This window comes from Cygnus atratus, chromosome 5 (genome assembly GCF_013377495.2).
Source record: "Cygnus atratus isolate AKBS03 ecotype Queensland, Australia chromosome 5, CAtr_DNAZoo_HiC_assembly, whole genome shotgun sequence".
NCBI lineage: Eukaryota > Metazoa > Chordata > Aves > Anseriformes > Anatidae > Cygnus > Cygnus atratus.
The window spans coordinates 10,100,481-10,118,854 of NC_066366.1; the positions used below are offsets into that span (position 1 = coordinate 10,100,481).

Genomic DNA, 18,374 nt, shown 5'->3' on the forward strand with positions numbered 1-18,374 from the left:
CCTAGTTTCCTCTATAACTCTCAGTCAAGAGCAAATACAGCTTCTTACATTTGCTTTGCATTTCTCAAGACATATTGATAAATATAATTGGTATTTCTCTTTCATGCTCTTTTATCTTGGTATATTTATTTCATCCCCACTATCACTAAAGTCTTGTTCCTAATGAATTATTGTGGTATAGTTCTGGTTTTTGTAGACAATTCCTGTTCTATTGTTCGAAATATCTCAGCTAACTACATTTATAATAATTTAGATCTAAATACAGTGCATTTCTGAGGTATTTTACTGACCCACATATCAAACCCCCAAATTATGTTGTATTTTTTTTAGTGCTTAGCATTTTGTTACATGTATTAAGCTACTGATTTTATGAACTCTTGAGTTTCAGTTCTTATTTGCCCAATTTGGCTACAACATTAACTGAACATTTATTTCATGGTGGGTGCATTCCAAACACCACAAAACATCTTAATTCCATGGTACAAACTGAAGGGCTTTAGCAGACTGAAGGTAGACTCTGGGAAAAAAAACAGTATGCCACAGAGACAGAAGAGGAGAAGCCAATGACAATGCCATCATTCTCAGCCTTGGCATTAGGAGGGAATTTAAATACTATGATATACCTTAAGCAGTCCCTACATGTGGGGGAAAATTCCTTTCTGACCCAGAAACAGCAACCGGTGTACCCATATATAGACATATATGACATGTATGGGTATATAGATATATAGATGTATTTTCTATATACCCATATATAGAAAATAACCATATACAGAAGAAGACACATGAATAACAACAGTAGTAGTTTGTCAAGGAGGGAAAAAAAAAAAAAAAAGGTAAATCCTAAACCTCAGAAGTGACCAGAAGCCCTGAAACAAAGAATTATGCTTTGCTTATCTATTTCTATTTCTAGACTCAGTAGACTCAGTCCCAGAAGACAGAATCTAACATTGATCCTCAGTGTTTTACTGACATTGGCATTATATGAAGGTCATCAGTTGTGCCTTAGTCCTCCTGTAATACAAGTAGTAATAATAGCAAAATCATATTTGACTAAGACACATTTGGGATGGGAACAGAGGAAGGAAATGACTCTGACATGTCAGGAAAAATGCTTAGAATGGAATGAAGTTGCAGGAAGAATTAATCTTTTTGGTTTTCAAGCTAGTTGGCTCATTTTTCTCTTTGGGGACCAACTGAAGAGAAAGAAATGTATTTATTTTCATCTCTGGATTTCTAATTTCTACATATCTGTGCATCCCCACCATTCTCATCTACCTTTTCCAGGCAATTCGTATTACATGAGCATTCTGCCTGGAAGTGCATTACAGATTTTGTTACTTTGTTGGAAAAAGTGCCAGCTCAAAAGTGAACTGAGAACAGTGGGAATACAGATGCGTGCCAAATGCTGAATGCCAGATGGGTGACATATTGGGTTACACATATGATATCTGAAAATAAGAAGTCCTGCCTGGAAGCATCCTCTTACCCCAAGGACTGGGAATGAAAATTGCTAAAATGACTGCATAAAGCTAAAACTCCTTTCATATGTGCATGGTAGGACTCAATTCCCCAGTTGTCAAAATCCAGGGCATTTTTATTGATGTCATTCTTTAATATCATTCGCAATGTCCACAATTATGTGTTTCTTCACTGTCTGATAATAGCGGTCCATTTTTATTAAAAAGAAACTGTTATGGAAATTAAATAATATGTCAAACCAAAAGCATATGAATTACCTTAACTGAAGTTTGTCCTTAAAAAAAAGGTAACGTTTATGTTGAAAATGGCAATTTTAGCTATTTATTTCAAAGAGAAAATGCTTTATTAATGAACTATGGATGCCACTTCATTAAAATCCAAAATGATTTAAAAATAGTAAATGTTGTTCACTGACAACTACAAAACAAGACTATGTATATTTTAATGGAGTTACATTGAGAGCTATGAAGGCATAAAAGGGTTCACATCACTTTTCATGATAACCTAAACAAGTTTTAAGTTACTTCAGCAGGAAATTCATTCAGGACTGTAACTGAATATTTTTCACCTCCAAAAAGCCACCTATCGTCATTTCATTGAAGACCTATCTGTGGAATAAGAAAGCTTCATAATTTTGTTTTGTCATGATTTCCACGAGAATCATGAGGAAAAAGCACAGCATTCCACACTCTTATAGCAAATTAAATCAAAATACTAATGGGAGTATTATTCTGACTGTAAACAGGAACCTGAAACATGAATTTTCCTTGCAAAGCTTTCCCAACCTAGGCTGAAGATGAAAATTCTAAAAAAAATAAAATAAAATTATTTGGATTCAAGTTGGCAAGCAGGAGAAACAGCTGGCATGTTATTGACATTTCTCTTCCTTAGAGAAAATACATAAAATATGTTAAAGAACAAAGACTTATTTTATGAAACATATGTAAAAATAAACTAGGTCTTGACTAGCCTTAGATATTCTTTCTTGAACCATGCTTGTTTGGGAGAGTCCCAGAGCAGGAGCAGCTCTGGGCAGCTGCAGGGGTGTCATGCAGAGTGACTTTGTGGACTATTCTATCAGCTCAAGATTGCTAAAATTTGTTATCTTCTGCTCTGACTCCACTGCTTATCATTTATCTTTGACACACCTCCTCCTGCAAAAGGCCAGCAACACAACATAGAATCAATTATGCTGCTTTTTTTTTCCACAACCCAAAGAATTTCTTGTCTGAGAGGAACTGCAAAGCTGAATGCTGGATTAAAATGCTTATTTTTTTTGAGTAAAGCATAAAGTCTAAGCAGAAACAGGACAGAAGCTAGCTTGAATGCCTGTAGGCATGCAGAGTTTTTTCAGAATCCTTTCTTCTGCAGATGTTGCTAGCAATGCCAATTTGTGACCATTTTTTTTAACTTCATTTTTTTCTTTTACCTGTGCAATGTCTGAATGTATAGAAATTTCAGGATGTTAGCTGCTAATTAACACTTTCCTTCTTACAAATTTGTCTCTCCACCTGGACTAGGAGTGATGAGAGTCTTCTAAGACTTTGATAAAGAACATGAACATTTTGAGGACCTGAGTTTTGATCTGCCAGCTTTGAAGACAAATAAATCCCCAAATATTCCCAAGCCTTTTAGTAGAATAGACCTTTCTAGGATGGGTCCAAGCACCAGAGCAAAATGCCATGCAGAGGTTAAGTCAATGTGTACCAGTAACAAAGTCCCTTTCACCTTCTGCCTTCTTTGAGCCCCATTAATACCACTGACTTATACAGGTCAAACCAAGCCCCAAACAGTTCTCAGGCTGTGCCTTCCATTTGCTGTTCACAGACTTATTTTTAATACAGTGTGTGCTTTTTGAAGAACTTTGGCATTGTTAGGTGAGAGCATCACAGCAAATGATGCTGAATGTAAAAGACTCCTGGGTCATTAAATTCTGATCATTGCTCTTACCAGCAAGTGCATTGCATCATCCTTTCATAAGCAGACTTGGTTCCATCTCAGAAGTAATTAGCATTTGCCCTACTTATTTTGGAAGCCTTTCCAGCTTATGACTTCCTACATCCAGTAGATATATTGCACCCATGCTGTCTATTTTAACAGTTTTAATATTTGCATTTTACCCCAGCAGCAATCCTGTCTTCTTTCTTTTGCATCACTAGGCAAGCTGGGCCCTCTCCATCTCATCTTCCTTATTCTTCATTCATTTGATCACCCTACTAACCCTCTCTCTCCCCTGTTTGAATTCTACTGGGGAATCTCTCAAACCTGTGGTTTCATTTTACAGCTCATTATATCCATAGATGTCTGGATAAAACACAGACTCATTCCTTCTAGCTCATTAGCTTTGGGTTGGCTTGCTCTTTAAATATGTAATCTGCTAGATCGTGTTTCAAACCAAGACCAACTCATTCAAATTACCTAACCGAGTTCCAGGTCTTAGGCTGTGATTCATAACTGTCTCTGTTGATTTTGAGATATATAATACACCTATAAAATAAATCAGCTTTAAAATATTTTGTGGATCTGCTGGGATGATAATTGCTATGTACTGGACTCAGAGGCTTTATCTGTACTGCTTTGTGAAGTGTTTTGTGACATACAGACTACACGTTACGGATATCTGCATCCCTACTGCTCAGGTTAAATGTGGATTCCTTCAGAGCAAAGTGATGGTGACGTCAATATTTTTTATGCAGACAACCTAAATAACATTTTGTAGCTTGAAATCCAGTGTATGTAGTGTATTGGAGTGGAGTACCAAAGCAGGTAGAGGTGATTAAGGATGTCTGTTGCAATAAGTGTCTGGAATTAACTCTGCCAGAAACGCACATGGATTTTGTTTCAGAGGGGATTAGATATTCCCCAGTGAACAGGACCCTGATTTTGAGGTATCATACATGCAGTAGGGATTCTGGAGGCCCAAGACCTGGGAGGGAACTGGGAGCAAAGTTCTTTAACAGTATTGACATATCTGGATGATATTATCTCAATAAATAAGCTTTCTTTATAAGCTTGTTCTGAATTCATCTGTTGTAATTGTATCTAAACTGTGTGGCAACTTTCCTACAGATGGCAAATTTTCAGATTTCATCAGAAACATGACATCAAAGGATTTAGATCAATGGAGGAGGGAATGCAAAAATAAGTCCCAATTTCAGATGTAACCCTTCTCTTGTTAGCTGTATCTGAATAAGCAGAGTCAAATTCTGAAATTGTTATGTTTAGTCCCAAAATTACTCCTGGATTTAGTATCTTGAGGATATTATCATCTACGATCACTACCATCCTATATCCTAATAGTTCCAAAAATCCACCTTGTATAACACAGGTGCTTCTCAGCACCAGAGAACGTAGTATTTTAGCCTACAATGTTACTGCTTGAGTTTTGCTTGGACCCTCCATAGTTAACATCATTAATGGTGGTTTACTTGCTTTCAATTTATGCAAATGTAAACAGTGCTCTTACTGACTTCTGAAAAGATCATTTTTCCTCTGTAATATATTGTGACAACTGTTTATATTTTTCCAGCTGTTTCCCCATGCTTCAGTGGTTGCCTTCTTGACTGCAAACTGTAAGTAGCCACTCATTTGGAATATTTACGTTACTTAAACTCATGTTTATTAAGTATGTCCCTTTCATGTCACTCATTCATGTCCTTTGTGAGCTAAATAATCCTGATAATGTTTCTCTTACTCTTGTTGTCTTTTCACTTTGTAATCATGCTGATTACCCTTCTTGGGATATTTTCTGTTTCTGTTTGCTTATTTGAAATGGATTAGGAGAAATTGAACCCACCATGAGGAGACAATATTTAGCTATTCTGTGACACTACATCATCACTCTAACATTTCTATAGTATAGACTAATTTTCTGATGACTCTGTTGACCCCCATACAGTAGACATATTCATCTGAAATGCCCACCCTGACAGCTTATGGCTTCTTGAATGATAGACAGGATGTAGTGTTTTGTTTTGTTTTGTTTTGTTTTGTTTTGTTTTCTGAATCGGGCCCTCAATTTGCATAAAATGGCACAGAGCTAACAAAGCTGGGACTATGCCATGAATATTAGAGTCGTTGATGAACTCAGCTGCCCAGCAAAACAGATAGAATAAGATACCTTTGACATTAGAGAGGTACACTTATTCCCAAGTGCCAGTCTTAGGCTGAATGTGCTTTATGAGAGAATCGCTTAAAACCAATCCTCTTTCATAACAGTCTGTGGCCAGAAGCCATAGCATAGCAGCTTTATTTGTCTATTTAGAAATGTGATAAAACAGGTTATTTTCATTCATATGTGTACAAGGGAGGAGGGGGATGTGTCTATGTGCCCTTCATACTAAATCCTATTATAAGCCCTTCATGAAGCATTAATATGTAAAAGCTGACCTCCCGCCATCTAATCTAGTATAATAAGGGCTTGGATACATTATTAATTTTTGTCACACATCTGAGGCCCCCTTTCATCAACCAAAACCCCCATCCAAATCCCTTGTTGCATCATTAAATTGTGAAAACAGCTTCATCATTCATGACAGAAAAATGGAAAGACCCCAAGCCATATGGCAGAGGGAGCAGCAGGACCCATAGATGTCTCCCCAGTCCCCTCCTTGCAGTGACTGGTGCTTACAACACCCTGCAATGCAGCTAGGTGACAAAATCGTCTTGCTTTTTTGCGCAATATTGGCTCCTTTGGCTGGAAACAGACGAACCCAACAGCAGTGCCTGGGTTCATAGCCCAGTTTAATCTGCAGGGTTTTGAACTGGATGTGAAAGGTGGAACTGGCAAGTACAACAGCAGGGGTTCTTTCATAAAGTGCAAGGTCAGCTTCTATCATCAGAGGTTCAGAAGCTGGCTCCTGTCTAATCATTCCCTGGTTATGCTGTGAGCTATATATAGTTTGCAAAAGAAATAAACTTCACACAGTATCTCTACCTACAGGAAAATGTAAAGATGTAAAGATCCAGGAAATCTTTGTACTTCTATTTCTAAACCAATACTTAGCTTATGTATTTCATGCTTGCTGTCATTAGGACTGAGTGAATTAAGGAGAAAGGTGTTATAATTTCACTGATACACAAATGACCCACTTTCTGTGAAAATCTTTGGGACTCTGAGATGAAATGCTCTGACATATAGTTGTCTGAAATATCATTCAGGTTATTCATGGAAATAATCCTATCAGATTACTTGCTGGGCACAAGGATTTAGCCCTTAATAACAAGATGAATGGCACTTTAAAAACAAAAAAGAATTTGAAGTGAAAGGTTGATTTATATATTTTCATTCAGGTTAGAATGTGACAATGATGAAGAGTTAACAGAGATGAGAGATAATTAGGTTGCAGAGAAATTCAGAGTAATTCTGTAAGGATGATCCTTAATGTGAATAGTACAAGGATTTGTGGTTTAATAGATAATGGGAAATATAAGTCATTATCATAGAATTAGGATGTGACTTACGCTTTTTAAAAATTTTCATTCTATTCCGTTTTCTGTAGGTCTTTATGTATGAGAGTTCTAATGCTTAAGGATACACAGATGACCTAAAATAGCCAGTTTTGTTTTACCAAAAAGAGTCTGTGATTATTACAGATCTATTTTTGAAACAGTGTTTGGCATGTACAGTCAAAAACTGCATTCGTATTTTAAATATGTTTTCTTGGGAATGAATTCCCCAGTCTGTATGACCCATTAACAGTGACCCATTAATTTCAGAGAATCTTTGCTGATTTATGGTAAGTATTTAACCTGTTAACTTCCTAACTGTGATCAGTGAGGAAATCCTGCCATGGCATTTTGGTGCTGCTTTTGATAGGACAATGGTTTTATTACAGATCTCCAGTGTGTTTTTTAAAGAATTTTAAAAAGGATGAGTCAAAAGTTAAAATATAACTGTATTTAAATTATCCTGAGGTGAGGTGGTGAAAAACAGTATAGCTTGGTACCTTTCCATATGCATGTGACAGCACAACAGGAGGTTTATTCAGACAGTTGCAGCTTTTCATTGCACAAATGTGGAATAGGAAATATTAATTTAAATAAAATTGTTGTTTTTCTAGGTTAATGACAGAACAAATTAATAATGCTAAGCCCAAGAAAATGTTAGTTCATCTAGCCTGACATTCTCTGTGACATTAGACCTTATATTTTGCTTAATTATCTCTTATATTTCACCTAACTATCCCTGTACTGAAAGCATTTATTTGTAGTAGCTAAAATACAATTTTCAAAATAGTAATCTAACACCCAAAAGAGAAGAATTCAGGATATAATTTTCCAGTGCTAGCTGTTATTACTAACATTTATGCTTTTTTTTTTTTTTTTTAATCTGGCTTTTGCTTACTGATTCTTGTTATATCTTTCTACATTCTATGTCTTTCTAAAACACACATTTATGCCTAGGATTTTTTTCCAGAGGAGTTAATTGTATATTTTAGAATCAAATTACCTCCAAGTATTCTTTTTGATATACTGATATACTGAATACATAGTTCTTGCTATTTCTTTCACTATATGACATTATATTCTATCTTTCATGTAATTTTGTGACCCTTCCACATCCCATCTCTGATTTTTAATCTTAATATACATGTACTCAAATTACCTGCAACAATCCATGGTCATTTCCATTGACCTAAATACACTGACCACTCTAAATACAGAAATATACATATCCCAGGATTATATCGGCTTCCCTAATAGAGCATCTTGTTGGAAGCTCATGACAGGTTTCTGGAACTGAATGGCTTAGGAACCCACTCAGTGTCATAGCTTCCCAGGGTGGTTTCCCATTCCCCGATGTTACTTGCACTTAAGCCTCATGTGTATTATTTTTAACATAACCCAGCTTACCAAGTGATCTTTAATATATCTTCTGATTACCTGGTCCATTTTGCACCCATAAGTTTATCAGCATTTATACGTATTTCTGAAATGGTTGAAGAAATGTCAACATCTCCGTAGATCTTGCTTAAGGACTACTCAGCACTATCATAATAGTGTCTAAATGTTTGAAGTGTTCATAAACACTAGCACATTAATCTTTATAGTCTACCAGCATGAAATATATCACTTTTCCAATTACAGGCACCCACTTGGTTGTGCAAAACACAAAGAGAAGGGGCTCCATCACACCACGTGATGACTTAGGCAAACACCCCGAGTAATCTGGGGTCCCTATACAGTATACAGGCGGAGAAAAGCATGTTTTGGGAGTGATAAAATACACCTGAGGTTTTAAGTGCTTCCTAACTCACTTGCTTTGTTAAACAGTATGTATAGATCCTCTTGGAGGAGCCAAAGGCAAGAAGATCTGCACCAGTTTCCAGACTGTATGCTGACAGTGATTTCAAAGCATCAAAACATCCAAACCTGCTTACAATACAGTCATTAAGAGACTATAAAATAATGTATTTTTTAAATGTTGTTTCTGAATTTCATATCAGAATTTTGTATTCCTTGAATTGTTTTAAAACATTTGAATATCTTGGCCTTCACATTCCACTTAAATCAAATTTGGAAAGACAGTTGAAGAACTACCAAACCACAAATTTCTTTTTCTTTTTTTTAGTGGAATTTCAGCATATGAGAATGATTGTTGTTAGTGTTTAGTTTGTATGTTTGTTCTGAATTTGTCAAGATAAGGTGATGTCCGATTAGCTCCAGCTAAAGTTCTTTTCATGACCTAAGTAGAAATTAAGACTCGGCGGGGTTAGAAGACTGTCAGCATTTCATACTGTTTCTGTTCACATCTCATGGTAATTGTATAATGATAGCCCCTCTGGTGGGAACCACTCTAAGGCTGACATTCAAACCTGTAGTTTAAAAGCATTCAAATGAGATGTTCTTTGTGCTCTTAAATGGCATTAACTGCCATTATGAGTAATAGCTCAGCTGATTAAATAGTCTGGACACATGATATTAGTACATCACACTTGAGTTTTCAAGTTTTCTTGATTTTTTTTTCAAGGAAAAATACTTATAAAAAATGCAAAAGCAACTCAGTTCCCTCTTCATGAAAATCCCACTCACAGTAGTGAAAATCCATTGTAACTTTAGTGAAAAACATTACACTGAATCCCCAGAAATCTCAAAAAAATAGTCTCACTGTTTATTCACTCTTCTGTGAGAAAGCTCTACTATTACTAACCAGAATGGGTTGTAACCAATAAACATTTATATAATTTTGGACTTGTATCTGGAATCTGCCCATATGTTCTTGCCCCTGTGGTCTCAAAACCTCTGAATCATGGCTAATTTTCTCCTGATAAAGATATTTAGAGAAACATCTCTGCAGGAGCCATTATTTCCACTCCCAGTGTATTGCTGCTCCCTGCACAGGAGAGAAGGCCATTGTTTTTAGTATAAAGTCCTACATAAGTTCAGGTATGAGAAATAACCTAAATCAGCTGCAAACTTGGATGTCCATGTGACAAAATGCCTTCTCTAAACTATTAGAAAATGCCTCAGTACTCTGCTCATTGTATAATGTTTTATCGTTGACAAAATTGATTGTTCATTGAGAACTTAACCCTGAGAAATAGTATAGCTGTAATAAACCCTACCCATGGGACGCCACGTTGGGCTTCCTTTGTTCCTCCAGCCTACTGTGGTTGCCTGTGTAGTGATTTTGTACCAGCACCTTCCAGAGGCAGGTCCTCCTCTGGGAGGAGAGGTCTCCAGCCTTGTAGCAACAGGAAATTCTCTGCTATTTTCATGCACTGCTCAAAGGAGGCAAGTTTAAAGTTTCACTAATTGCAAATGAGGGGGCACCTGAAGCCCAACCCATATCTTTTGAAAAATTATGTTGTCTTGCAATGTGCTGAATGTCCCCTATTGCTATAGAAGTTAACAGAGGTTGAAACTGTTCAGGAGCACCAGCCTTTGCAATGCACTAGCCCAACTTCTCCTGATCACCTGAGAGGTAAGAGTACAGGAGAGGTATTTCTGAATGTTCTCTGCAATTTTGAAAGACATTTTTGTTTGATCTTGTTGGTACTATTGCAGTGTAAATATATCTCTTTTAAATAAAGCATTTTTCCTAGAGTTGGGCTGAAAAGACTATAACAAAATTATCAGTTACACAAAATGAGATAAAGTGAGACCAAAGCTAGCAAGCACAAATTCCTGAGAAAGTCCATTTACTACTTGTAAATCTGTAAATCACTAAATCTGATCTGCTAGAAGTAATGGAGAGCTGTGTGTGACAAGAGCAGTGGGTCAAGGCAGAGCAGAATAACTATGCAGCAGAAGCCTTGAGTTGTACAATTAGCAAAGGATGTCAGTAAAATGCTACCCATTGAGAGACTCAATTATTGGGGAAAAAAAATAAAATGTTAGAGAGTTCCCAGCAATGCAGTGTTGCTAATTCTTTATAGGCAATAAACGTTTTAGAACAGGGGCAGGATCAAGCCCAGCTTGGAATTAATGCATTGTGTGTAGAAAGGTTTACTTGATACCACAGGAGGGTTGTTTCTTCCAAGTGTTATACCTTAGTGACACATTCAAGCTATGTCAACCCAATCTCTATAATTGGTTGCTAGACTGAATCTTTATGTCAAGCAAACTCTGTCTTGTACATTCTGCAACTCCCTGTCAACAGCAAATTAAGCTCACAAAACAGACCTTGACCCTCTTCCCAGTTTCCTTCCATGACACTCTTGGCAGTCGGGAGGCAATTTTTCTTTCATTCATCCTATTTTTCCAATGTAATCATTATCTCCTTCACTCCCCGGGAATGAATCATTCTCCCTGTTGAAAATCTCCATTTTTCTTCAGCTCAAGGCTGTTTCTCATGGATTGTCTTGAATCTGGTTATGCTAGTCTAGAGACTATTATTTTTTTTTTTTTATGTGAAGGACACCTGCAGTTAGTTTTTCTGTATGAATTCAGACTTGCTCTGAATGTAAAGGAAAGCACTGATAGCACAAAGATATTCAGTGAGGATTAAAACAAACAAACAAAATGTTACTTGGCTGTTGTCCATCACAGTGTGAAGGGACCATCTGAGGCTGGAGCATGTGTAAACCAACAGAGGCTTTTATAGTAGCTCATATTCTAATGGTACTGTAGGCCTCTAAGCCTATGTACCCACTGCTCGGACTTGTTCTGTTGCAGGATTTCTTGGGAAAGGTATGGACATCAAGCTTTCCACCCTATTTTGTGTGCCGCTTAACCTTCCCGTCATTCTGTTCATTTCGAGTTGACCATGTAGATGTCAAAATCTGTTTGTAGCATTCAGGAACTAACTTGGGGTTTGGCCTCCTCAGTGCCCTGTTATTCCAACCACAACTCAGCTCTCCATTCTATGCCATTTTTTTATCTGCAGACTAAATATAAATCACAGCCGCTATCCATATTTGACTATTTGCATTTACTGGCTGGCATGTAACAGGTAGTTCCATATTTAAATCTGTGGTTTACATGGTCATTTGCCTTGTGTGGGAGATGTCTCTTAGGCTTCCACAGTGCTAATAACTAACCACTCATCTATAAAATTGCTGAGTTAAAGTACATCCAAGTTAACAACTGGAACTGGTCTGCATTCACTGGTGTAAATGTTCATGAAGAGGAGTTTGATTCACCTGGGCCAGGTAGTGTGTTTGTACTACCGAGTTTTCCTGGGGATGTCCAAGCCATTGTCTTGCAAATCGTTGTAGTTACACCACTTTACATTTGGATTGATGTAAATTAAGGACATTGCTAGGGCAAATGAGGACAGACTTTTGTTTCTCTGAGTAAAATCCTGCAGTTTTAAGCAAAATTCCTGAACTCTTCAAGAGTTACAGACTGTGCAAAGATGCAAAAACGCTCAAAGGAGGAGCCTTCTAGCGAGCTGTTAATTGTTGTTTGCAGTAGCCTTTTACGTTTGCGAACCGTTGTCAAAAAGCTGGCACTCGTAAACTGACAGACAATGGACGCGCCAGCTTAATAAATGTTGTGTTCTGGTTTTATTTGCCAAGGGAGGGACGTTAGGGTTGTCCCAGTTCTGGAGGATCTGCCCATTAGTAAATGCTCGTTATTGTTAATGTAGGCATCTGTCTAAAAGGTATTTCCTTTGGAGAGTCTTTTGCCATAACTCCCCTCTTTCTCCAGCAAATACAAGCCAGCTTTCTCCCCAGGCAATCTATTCTACCTTTGATGTTGCACACTCCTGAGAAGAGTTAAAGGTATATATTGCTGATTTTAGTATCCATTTGCACTTAGTTTATAATCGTTTTGAAGAGTGGCACTAGGACCTTTGCTGTTTCTCCGAACGAGGAGCCTATGGCATTAAGTGTGGATGTGAAAGCCTCATGTGTCTTGAATACTCAGCGGATTTAATTAACAGGTAGAATCGCACCCTGGGTGCTTGAAAAATCGCCAGACACCATAGAAACGAGTCCTTAAGTCCCCGCACCATCTGCACTTTCCTTTCATTGTGTAGGTCTCATTGAAACATGTTTTTCGACCATTCGAAATTCATTTGCGTTAATGGAAAATTCCTGCCGATGCTTTTCCTTTTCATAGGAAAAAAAATAATCATAAAATTCTTTCGTTCGGTAATGGAAAAAAAAATCTCTCAAGCTTTGAAGCAATAACGAACCTCCGGGCTTGCCTCTGAATGCGGGTCTTTGACTGGCGTCGCCACAACCTCCCCAGCCAACTTTTTTTACGGGGAGAGGGAACTCCGCGCCCCCCCAGCCCGCTCCGGCAGGTAGCTCAGAGGCACCCCATGCCCGAGCAGAGCACCCCGCCAGCACACACACACCCCCCCGCCCCGGGCACCCCTGCTCCTGCACAGCGCCTGTCACTGGGACGGGGCCGGATGCCCGCGGGGGGAAACGCGGGGAGGTTTGGGGCTGCCGTTACCTGTTCGCTGCCAGTCGGGACGAGATATACCCGCCGGGGATTTGGGTGATTATGTATCCCCAGAAAAAAGAGCCGTGGATCATGCCAACTGTTTCGGGATCCCAATTGAACTTCGCTTTCTTCCAGCGCAAGGGACCGGGAGAGAAGAGAAACAGCAGAGGAAGGCTGTCATCGGGCCGGGATAACGCGCGCACCCGCGGCAGCTTCGGCCCGGGGTGCGACCCTCTCCCCATCGCAAACACTCCTCCTGCCCCCCAAATTCCCTGCGCCTCCTCCTGCCCCCCCAGGCTCCCAGCGCCTCCTCCTGTCCCCCTTGCTCCGAGCCGCTTCAAAGCGAGCCTCGGCATTTGACACCTTTTCCACGCAAATCCTTCCATCCCGGTGTTTTCAAACATTCCTGCACAACCTCCCCGGCTCCGTTACATCCGCTTGCGGTCGGTTGTTCGCTGTCCTCCTTCCCCCTTCCCTACAGTTATTTTACGAGATATCTGCGTTTTTCGAGGTTGTGTGCGACAAAGGAAAAAAAAATAAAAATATCCGCCCGTAAATTGTACCGCAAAAGGGCTTTGGGCTGGGAAATGAAAGGGAAAAATAGGAAGTCGGTGAAAAGCACTTCCCCTTCTGCAGCGGGATGCGAAGGGCGGCGGCGGGGCCGGTCAGAGCTGCGGGGGGGGCCGGGGAGCGCCGCGGGGCCGGGCCCGAGGCGGGGAAAGCGCCCCGAGAGCGGCGGAGCCCGGCTCGGCTGCGCTCGAGTGCCTGACCTGGGGCTGGGAATTGTACCGAGAGGCCAGAGGAGTTACGGGGGAAGGGTTCCCACCTCTTTAATAATTTTTCCTCCTCGGTGTATGGTGCTGTTATTGACCATGTCCACGATGGCCACTCCCAAGTTACATCGGATCCCGAAGGAAATGCAGAATCCCAGTCCACTCATGATGGCAATGATGTACCTCCGGGGCAGCCCGAAGCAGGTACAGTCGCAGAGCGGGGCTTTCTTCTCTGGCATTTCCATGGGCTTCCCATCTTCTGTCAGCTCGATGGTGTCCCCGGGCTTCTGCCTCTTCTCTAGGACTCTGCCCGACACAAGAAGGGAAAGTCAAACCCCGGCGCCAGCCCTGCCGCCCTGGCTGAATGCACGGCTACCTCGGGCAGCCGGAGGCTTAAGTTCACCGCTCCCCCCGCCCCTTTGGCTGGCTTTGGCTCGATTTGAGTGTTTACTCCTTGTTTTCCGTTCACCTTCAGCCGTTCTTCAGCTGTGACCTGTGGGAGTCACGATTAGTCATCCCCAGCTCCCCCCGCCGCCCCGCCGCAGAAACCCAGGGAGGAGCTCTAGCTGAGAATTGCTCATCTATCATTAAAGACTTCTGCTTAAATATGTAGGGCGCATTAAGAAGACATCATCTGTAACCACTGCAGAGGCGCCATGTTGGGTAGCCCAAGAGGCATAGGCTGGAAACTAAAGCAGTCTTCTGGAGAAGGTTTTATTCTCTCGTTGCTGTACCAGAAACACCAAGGGGAACGGGCTTGGTGTGCATTTTGCTTCTGGTCTCGGAACAAAAGAAATAGTAACAGAAGGGGTGGGGGTGGGGGGGCGATATTGCTACTTATTTTAGATTTGCAAAATGGCTGTCACACGCAGTGAAAGAAAACATGACTGTCTTTGGAGAACTGACATCTACGAAGAAGTCTTTGCAAAAGATCGCATCTGCTCAGCGACATGTTGCGGTGCGTGATCACTGGGCAGGTTTCACCTTTCCCGCTCAGCTCTAACCTCGACCTCATCGCTCCCATTTCCTTGTTTTTACACGGAATCCTATCTCCGAGAAACCAGTGTACAGGAATCTGAAGGGAACCGGTTGTTTGCAGCCATTTCCGATCAACAGAAAAATGCCGGAAAAAAAAGAAATTAAATAAACCACCAACCCTGTCATTCACAAAAGGTGACTTAGAACATTGCGTCTCTTCTTTGGTGGAAAAGCTTTAAAAACATCGTGTGGATAATACGAAAGATCGGGTTTATCAAGCAGGTGCCCCATGCTGAATCTCTTAACCTTCTTTTGCAGTCACTGAGATGTTTAAAGGATAGAAACACTAACCGCTTCCATCCCAGCTCCATCCTCTTGAGGAGCGAGTACGTGATCATTTCCTGACACTCGGCACTCTCCTGGCACTGCCCTAACCCCGCTGTAGGAGTGTTTTCTCACCTCAGAAGTTCTCCTCCGAGGAGCTTCTTTTTGAGGTTAACTCATCTGGCTAATGGGGCAGCAAGAATTAGCAGAATCAGGCTCAAAATGTTCTCTGTGTTTTGGAGCAAATGCAGAGATATTCGCTAATAGTTACTCATTTGAAATCGTGACGATTTTTTCTTTGCTGGGAGAATTATTTCCATGCTTTAAGACCGCATATTTTTTTTACTGTCTTAAAGTTGTAAATAAAATGCAGCACAGTGTTTTTAAGTTAAAAAATTCGTTTGTGTGAATAAAGAATGATGTAGAAGTGTCTTCTCACCGAATGGACTTACCTGCGGCAAGATGCTAAGGTGTAAGGGACGTGAAAACTATTTTAATTCTTAGAATAGGAAAAAAAAATAGTTCAGTCCTGTGCCTTGAAAAAAAAAAATAGTAAATGGTGTATTTGTTTATTAACGGGGGAGTTCAAACGGAATTTTGCTGCAAAATACAAACCCTTTCTCCATTACTCACTGTACGATATAAAAAACAGTGCCCATGTTCGTTTGTTTCATTTATATTTTGAAAAGTCTTTTAGGGAAAAAAAAAAAGAGTTTGTTTCCTTAATGATATTTTTAAGCAGCTTCTCTGATTATCTGTTATTCCTTTTTGTTTTTCTGATTACTGAAGATGGTTTAAATAGGATGATGAAATGTAGGGTTTTCACTATGTTGTAGTTGGGTTTAGTTGTTCTTTCGGCTTTTCAAAATTGTACCTTTCCTGCTAAAATGAAAATTTTAATTTTGTCTTATCACTTCGCTGATATTTCCCGTTCCCCGAAAATGGCAGCAGAAGTTGTGACTCATGCTGTGGACCAGCCTTGTGCTTGTGCCCAATACTGCCGCATAGGTATGGAAAAAAGACTTTTATGTGACCTACAATAGGCAGATAAATCCGCAGTTAGCTTTAATCTGCAATTCGGGGAAACTTCGGGCTAATTTCTGGCACAGGGGGCGATCGAAAATACATTGGATTTTCACAGGCTATTCTCAAACGTCCTGGAGGTCACTGAAGTCACTAGATTGGATGGGGTACGATGTGTCAACTTTAGTACATACCCCTTTTAGGGATGCGCGGATTTGTGTCTGTTTATCTGTGCGTACAGAGCTTAAAGATGGTAGAAACGTGTACACACAGAAACATACTGTGATGCCGATGAGTTTAGCAATTGCAGTTGTGCATTACTTGTAAGACAAGTGGATGCTTCTCAATGCAGATGGATAAATAATTAAACACATCCATCTATACGTTTCAGCTTCAGAAGAAAAAAATCGTTTGGGTATCAATTATTTATACATCTCCGTGTTTATCTTCCTCTGACGACAAATTACACAAGGGACAAGACTAATCGAAACTCGGAAAGATTATTATTATTATTTTTTAATGATTCGTAAGGGCAGCGATAAAGATCCTGCGACTACATTTCAAAATTAACACAAAACAAAAAATACAGGGAGCTGCTGTCTGCTGATCATGATTTGAAATAGGGTCCTGTTTTTGTGCGAGAAAGATGGGGTAATCTTTGGCTACATATTTACTGACACCATCTACGAATCAGATAGACAAGTTACGAGGGTGCCATATTGAGAAGCTTCAGCACTAGTTTCCAGGATCCAGATTATTTCAGCGATATCTAAACAGCTCCCAGCCCCTCCGCCACTAACCTCCCCAAAGCATACCTCTTCGTCCTCCTTCAGCAGCTGACGGTTAAGAAAAGCTTCCGATTATTTCTAGCAAATAGGCTCCTATAATAGATCTCAGTCTTACCTGTAGAGTTGACCAAGAGATTTTCCAGCAAAATTCTTCAATCCCTCCTTGCCAGGGTTCAAAATCCTTTGTTTTACCGACTCCATTCCTGCAGGGGTGCTCGCTGGATTCTGCTCTGCTCTGGATAGGGCACCGCTACGAGCAACGGTGGTTCATATTGGTTTAATCTCGTAACTTTCCCCCCCTCATGAAATGGCTATCAGTGCACCTCCGGGTACAGGGAGAGGGAAAGAAAGCGTGCGCGCGTGTGTGAGAGAGAGAGGGAGAGGGAGAGACGGCGTGCGGAGCCGGGGGGGGAGAGGGCGAGGGCGAGGGAGCGCGCGTGTGTGCGGCAGCGAGCGGGAGGCTGAGAGCGCCACAGGCAGTCCCCGGCTCTCCGGGCAGCGCGGAGTTGCGAGGCACGGTCAGAAAGTCTCCTCGGCCCCGCGGGCTTCAGAGGTGACGGGCTCGCGGCGTGCCATGCCCGGCTGGGAGGGGACGGAGCCCCCCTCGCGGGAGCGTTTCCAAGAAATCTCCGTTTGGCGCTGGCGCTTTCCCCGGCTGTAAAGCCAGAGGGGGAGGGGTGCTGTTGGCCGCGGTAGGCAGGCAGCCCGAAATTCCCCCTTGGCTACAGCCGCCGGAGGGCGCGGAGCGCCGGCCTGTGCGCTTCTCCCGCCCCACCGCCCCACCGCCCACCAGCGGTTCGAGCCCCGAGGCGGCGGCGGCGCCGAGCGGCACCCCCAGGGCGCTGCGCCCCGTCCTTCAGCACCGCGGACAGCGCCCGTTAGCACCGCGGACAGCGCCGCGCCCACTCCGCGCCGCGGGCGCCCCGGGGCCGCGCCCCCGCCTCCGCCCGGCCCCCGAGCACGGGGGGCCCCGGACGGGCCTTGTGGGGACCCCCCCTTCGCCCCGGGACTTGGGGCGAGACAGGGCGAGCATCGCTGCTCCGCCGGGCGCGCGAAGGACATGGCCTTGGTGCAGTCCGCCGCGCTTCTGGGGAGCAGGGCGTTAGCTGCAAGTAGTACTGCTCTTGCTATAAATGGGTAACGTCCATTTGGAAGGTGTATT

General features: G+C 41.5%; 1 protein-coding gene across 1 annotated transcript in view; it reads right to left on the minus strand.

Annotated features, from left to right (window-relative positions):
- The window catches only part of SLC17A6 (solute carrier family 17 member 6), a 32,772-nt gene extending 15,082 nt beyond the window's left edge, over positions 1–17,690 (minus strand). The window contains exons 1-3 of the mRNA XM_050711146.1: positions 17,328–17,690; positions 14,153–14,405; positions 13,336–13,454 (exon numbers count right to left, since the gene is read on the minus strand). Of these exons, the coding sequence (XP_050567103.1) occupies positions 13,336–13,454; positions 14,153–14,405; positions 17,328–17,413 (458 nt within the window). The 5' untranslated portion in view covers positions 17,414–17,690. The remainder of the gene's footprint in view (positions 1–13,335; positions 13,455–14,152; positions 14,406–17,327) is intronic.
- Positions 17,691–18,374: the final 684 nt, after the last annotated feature.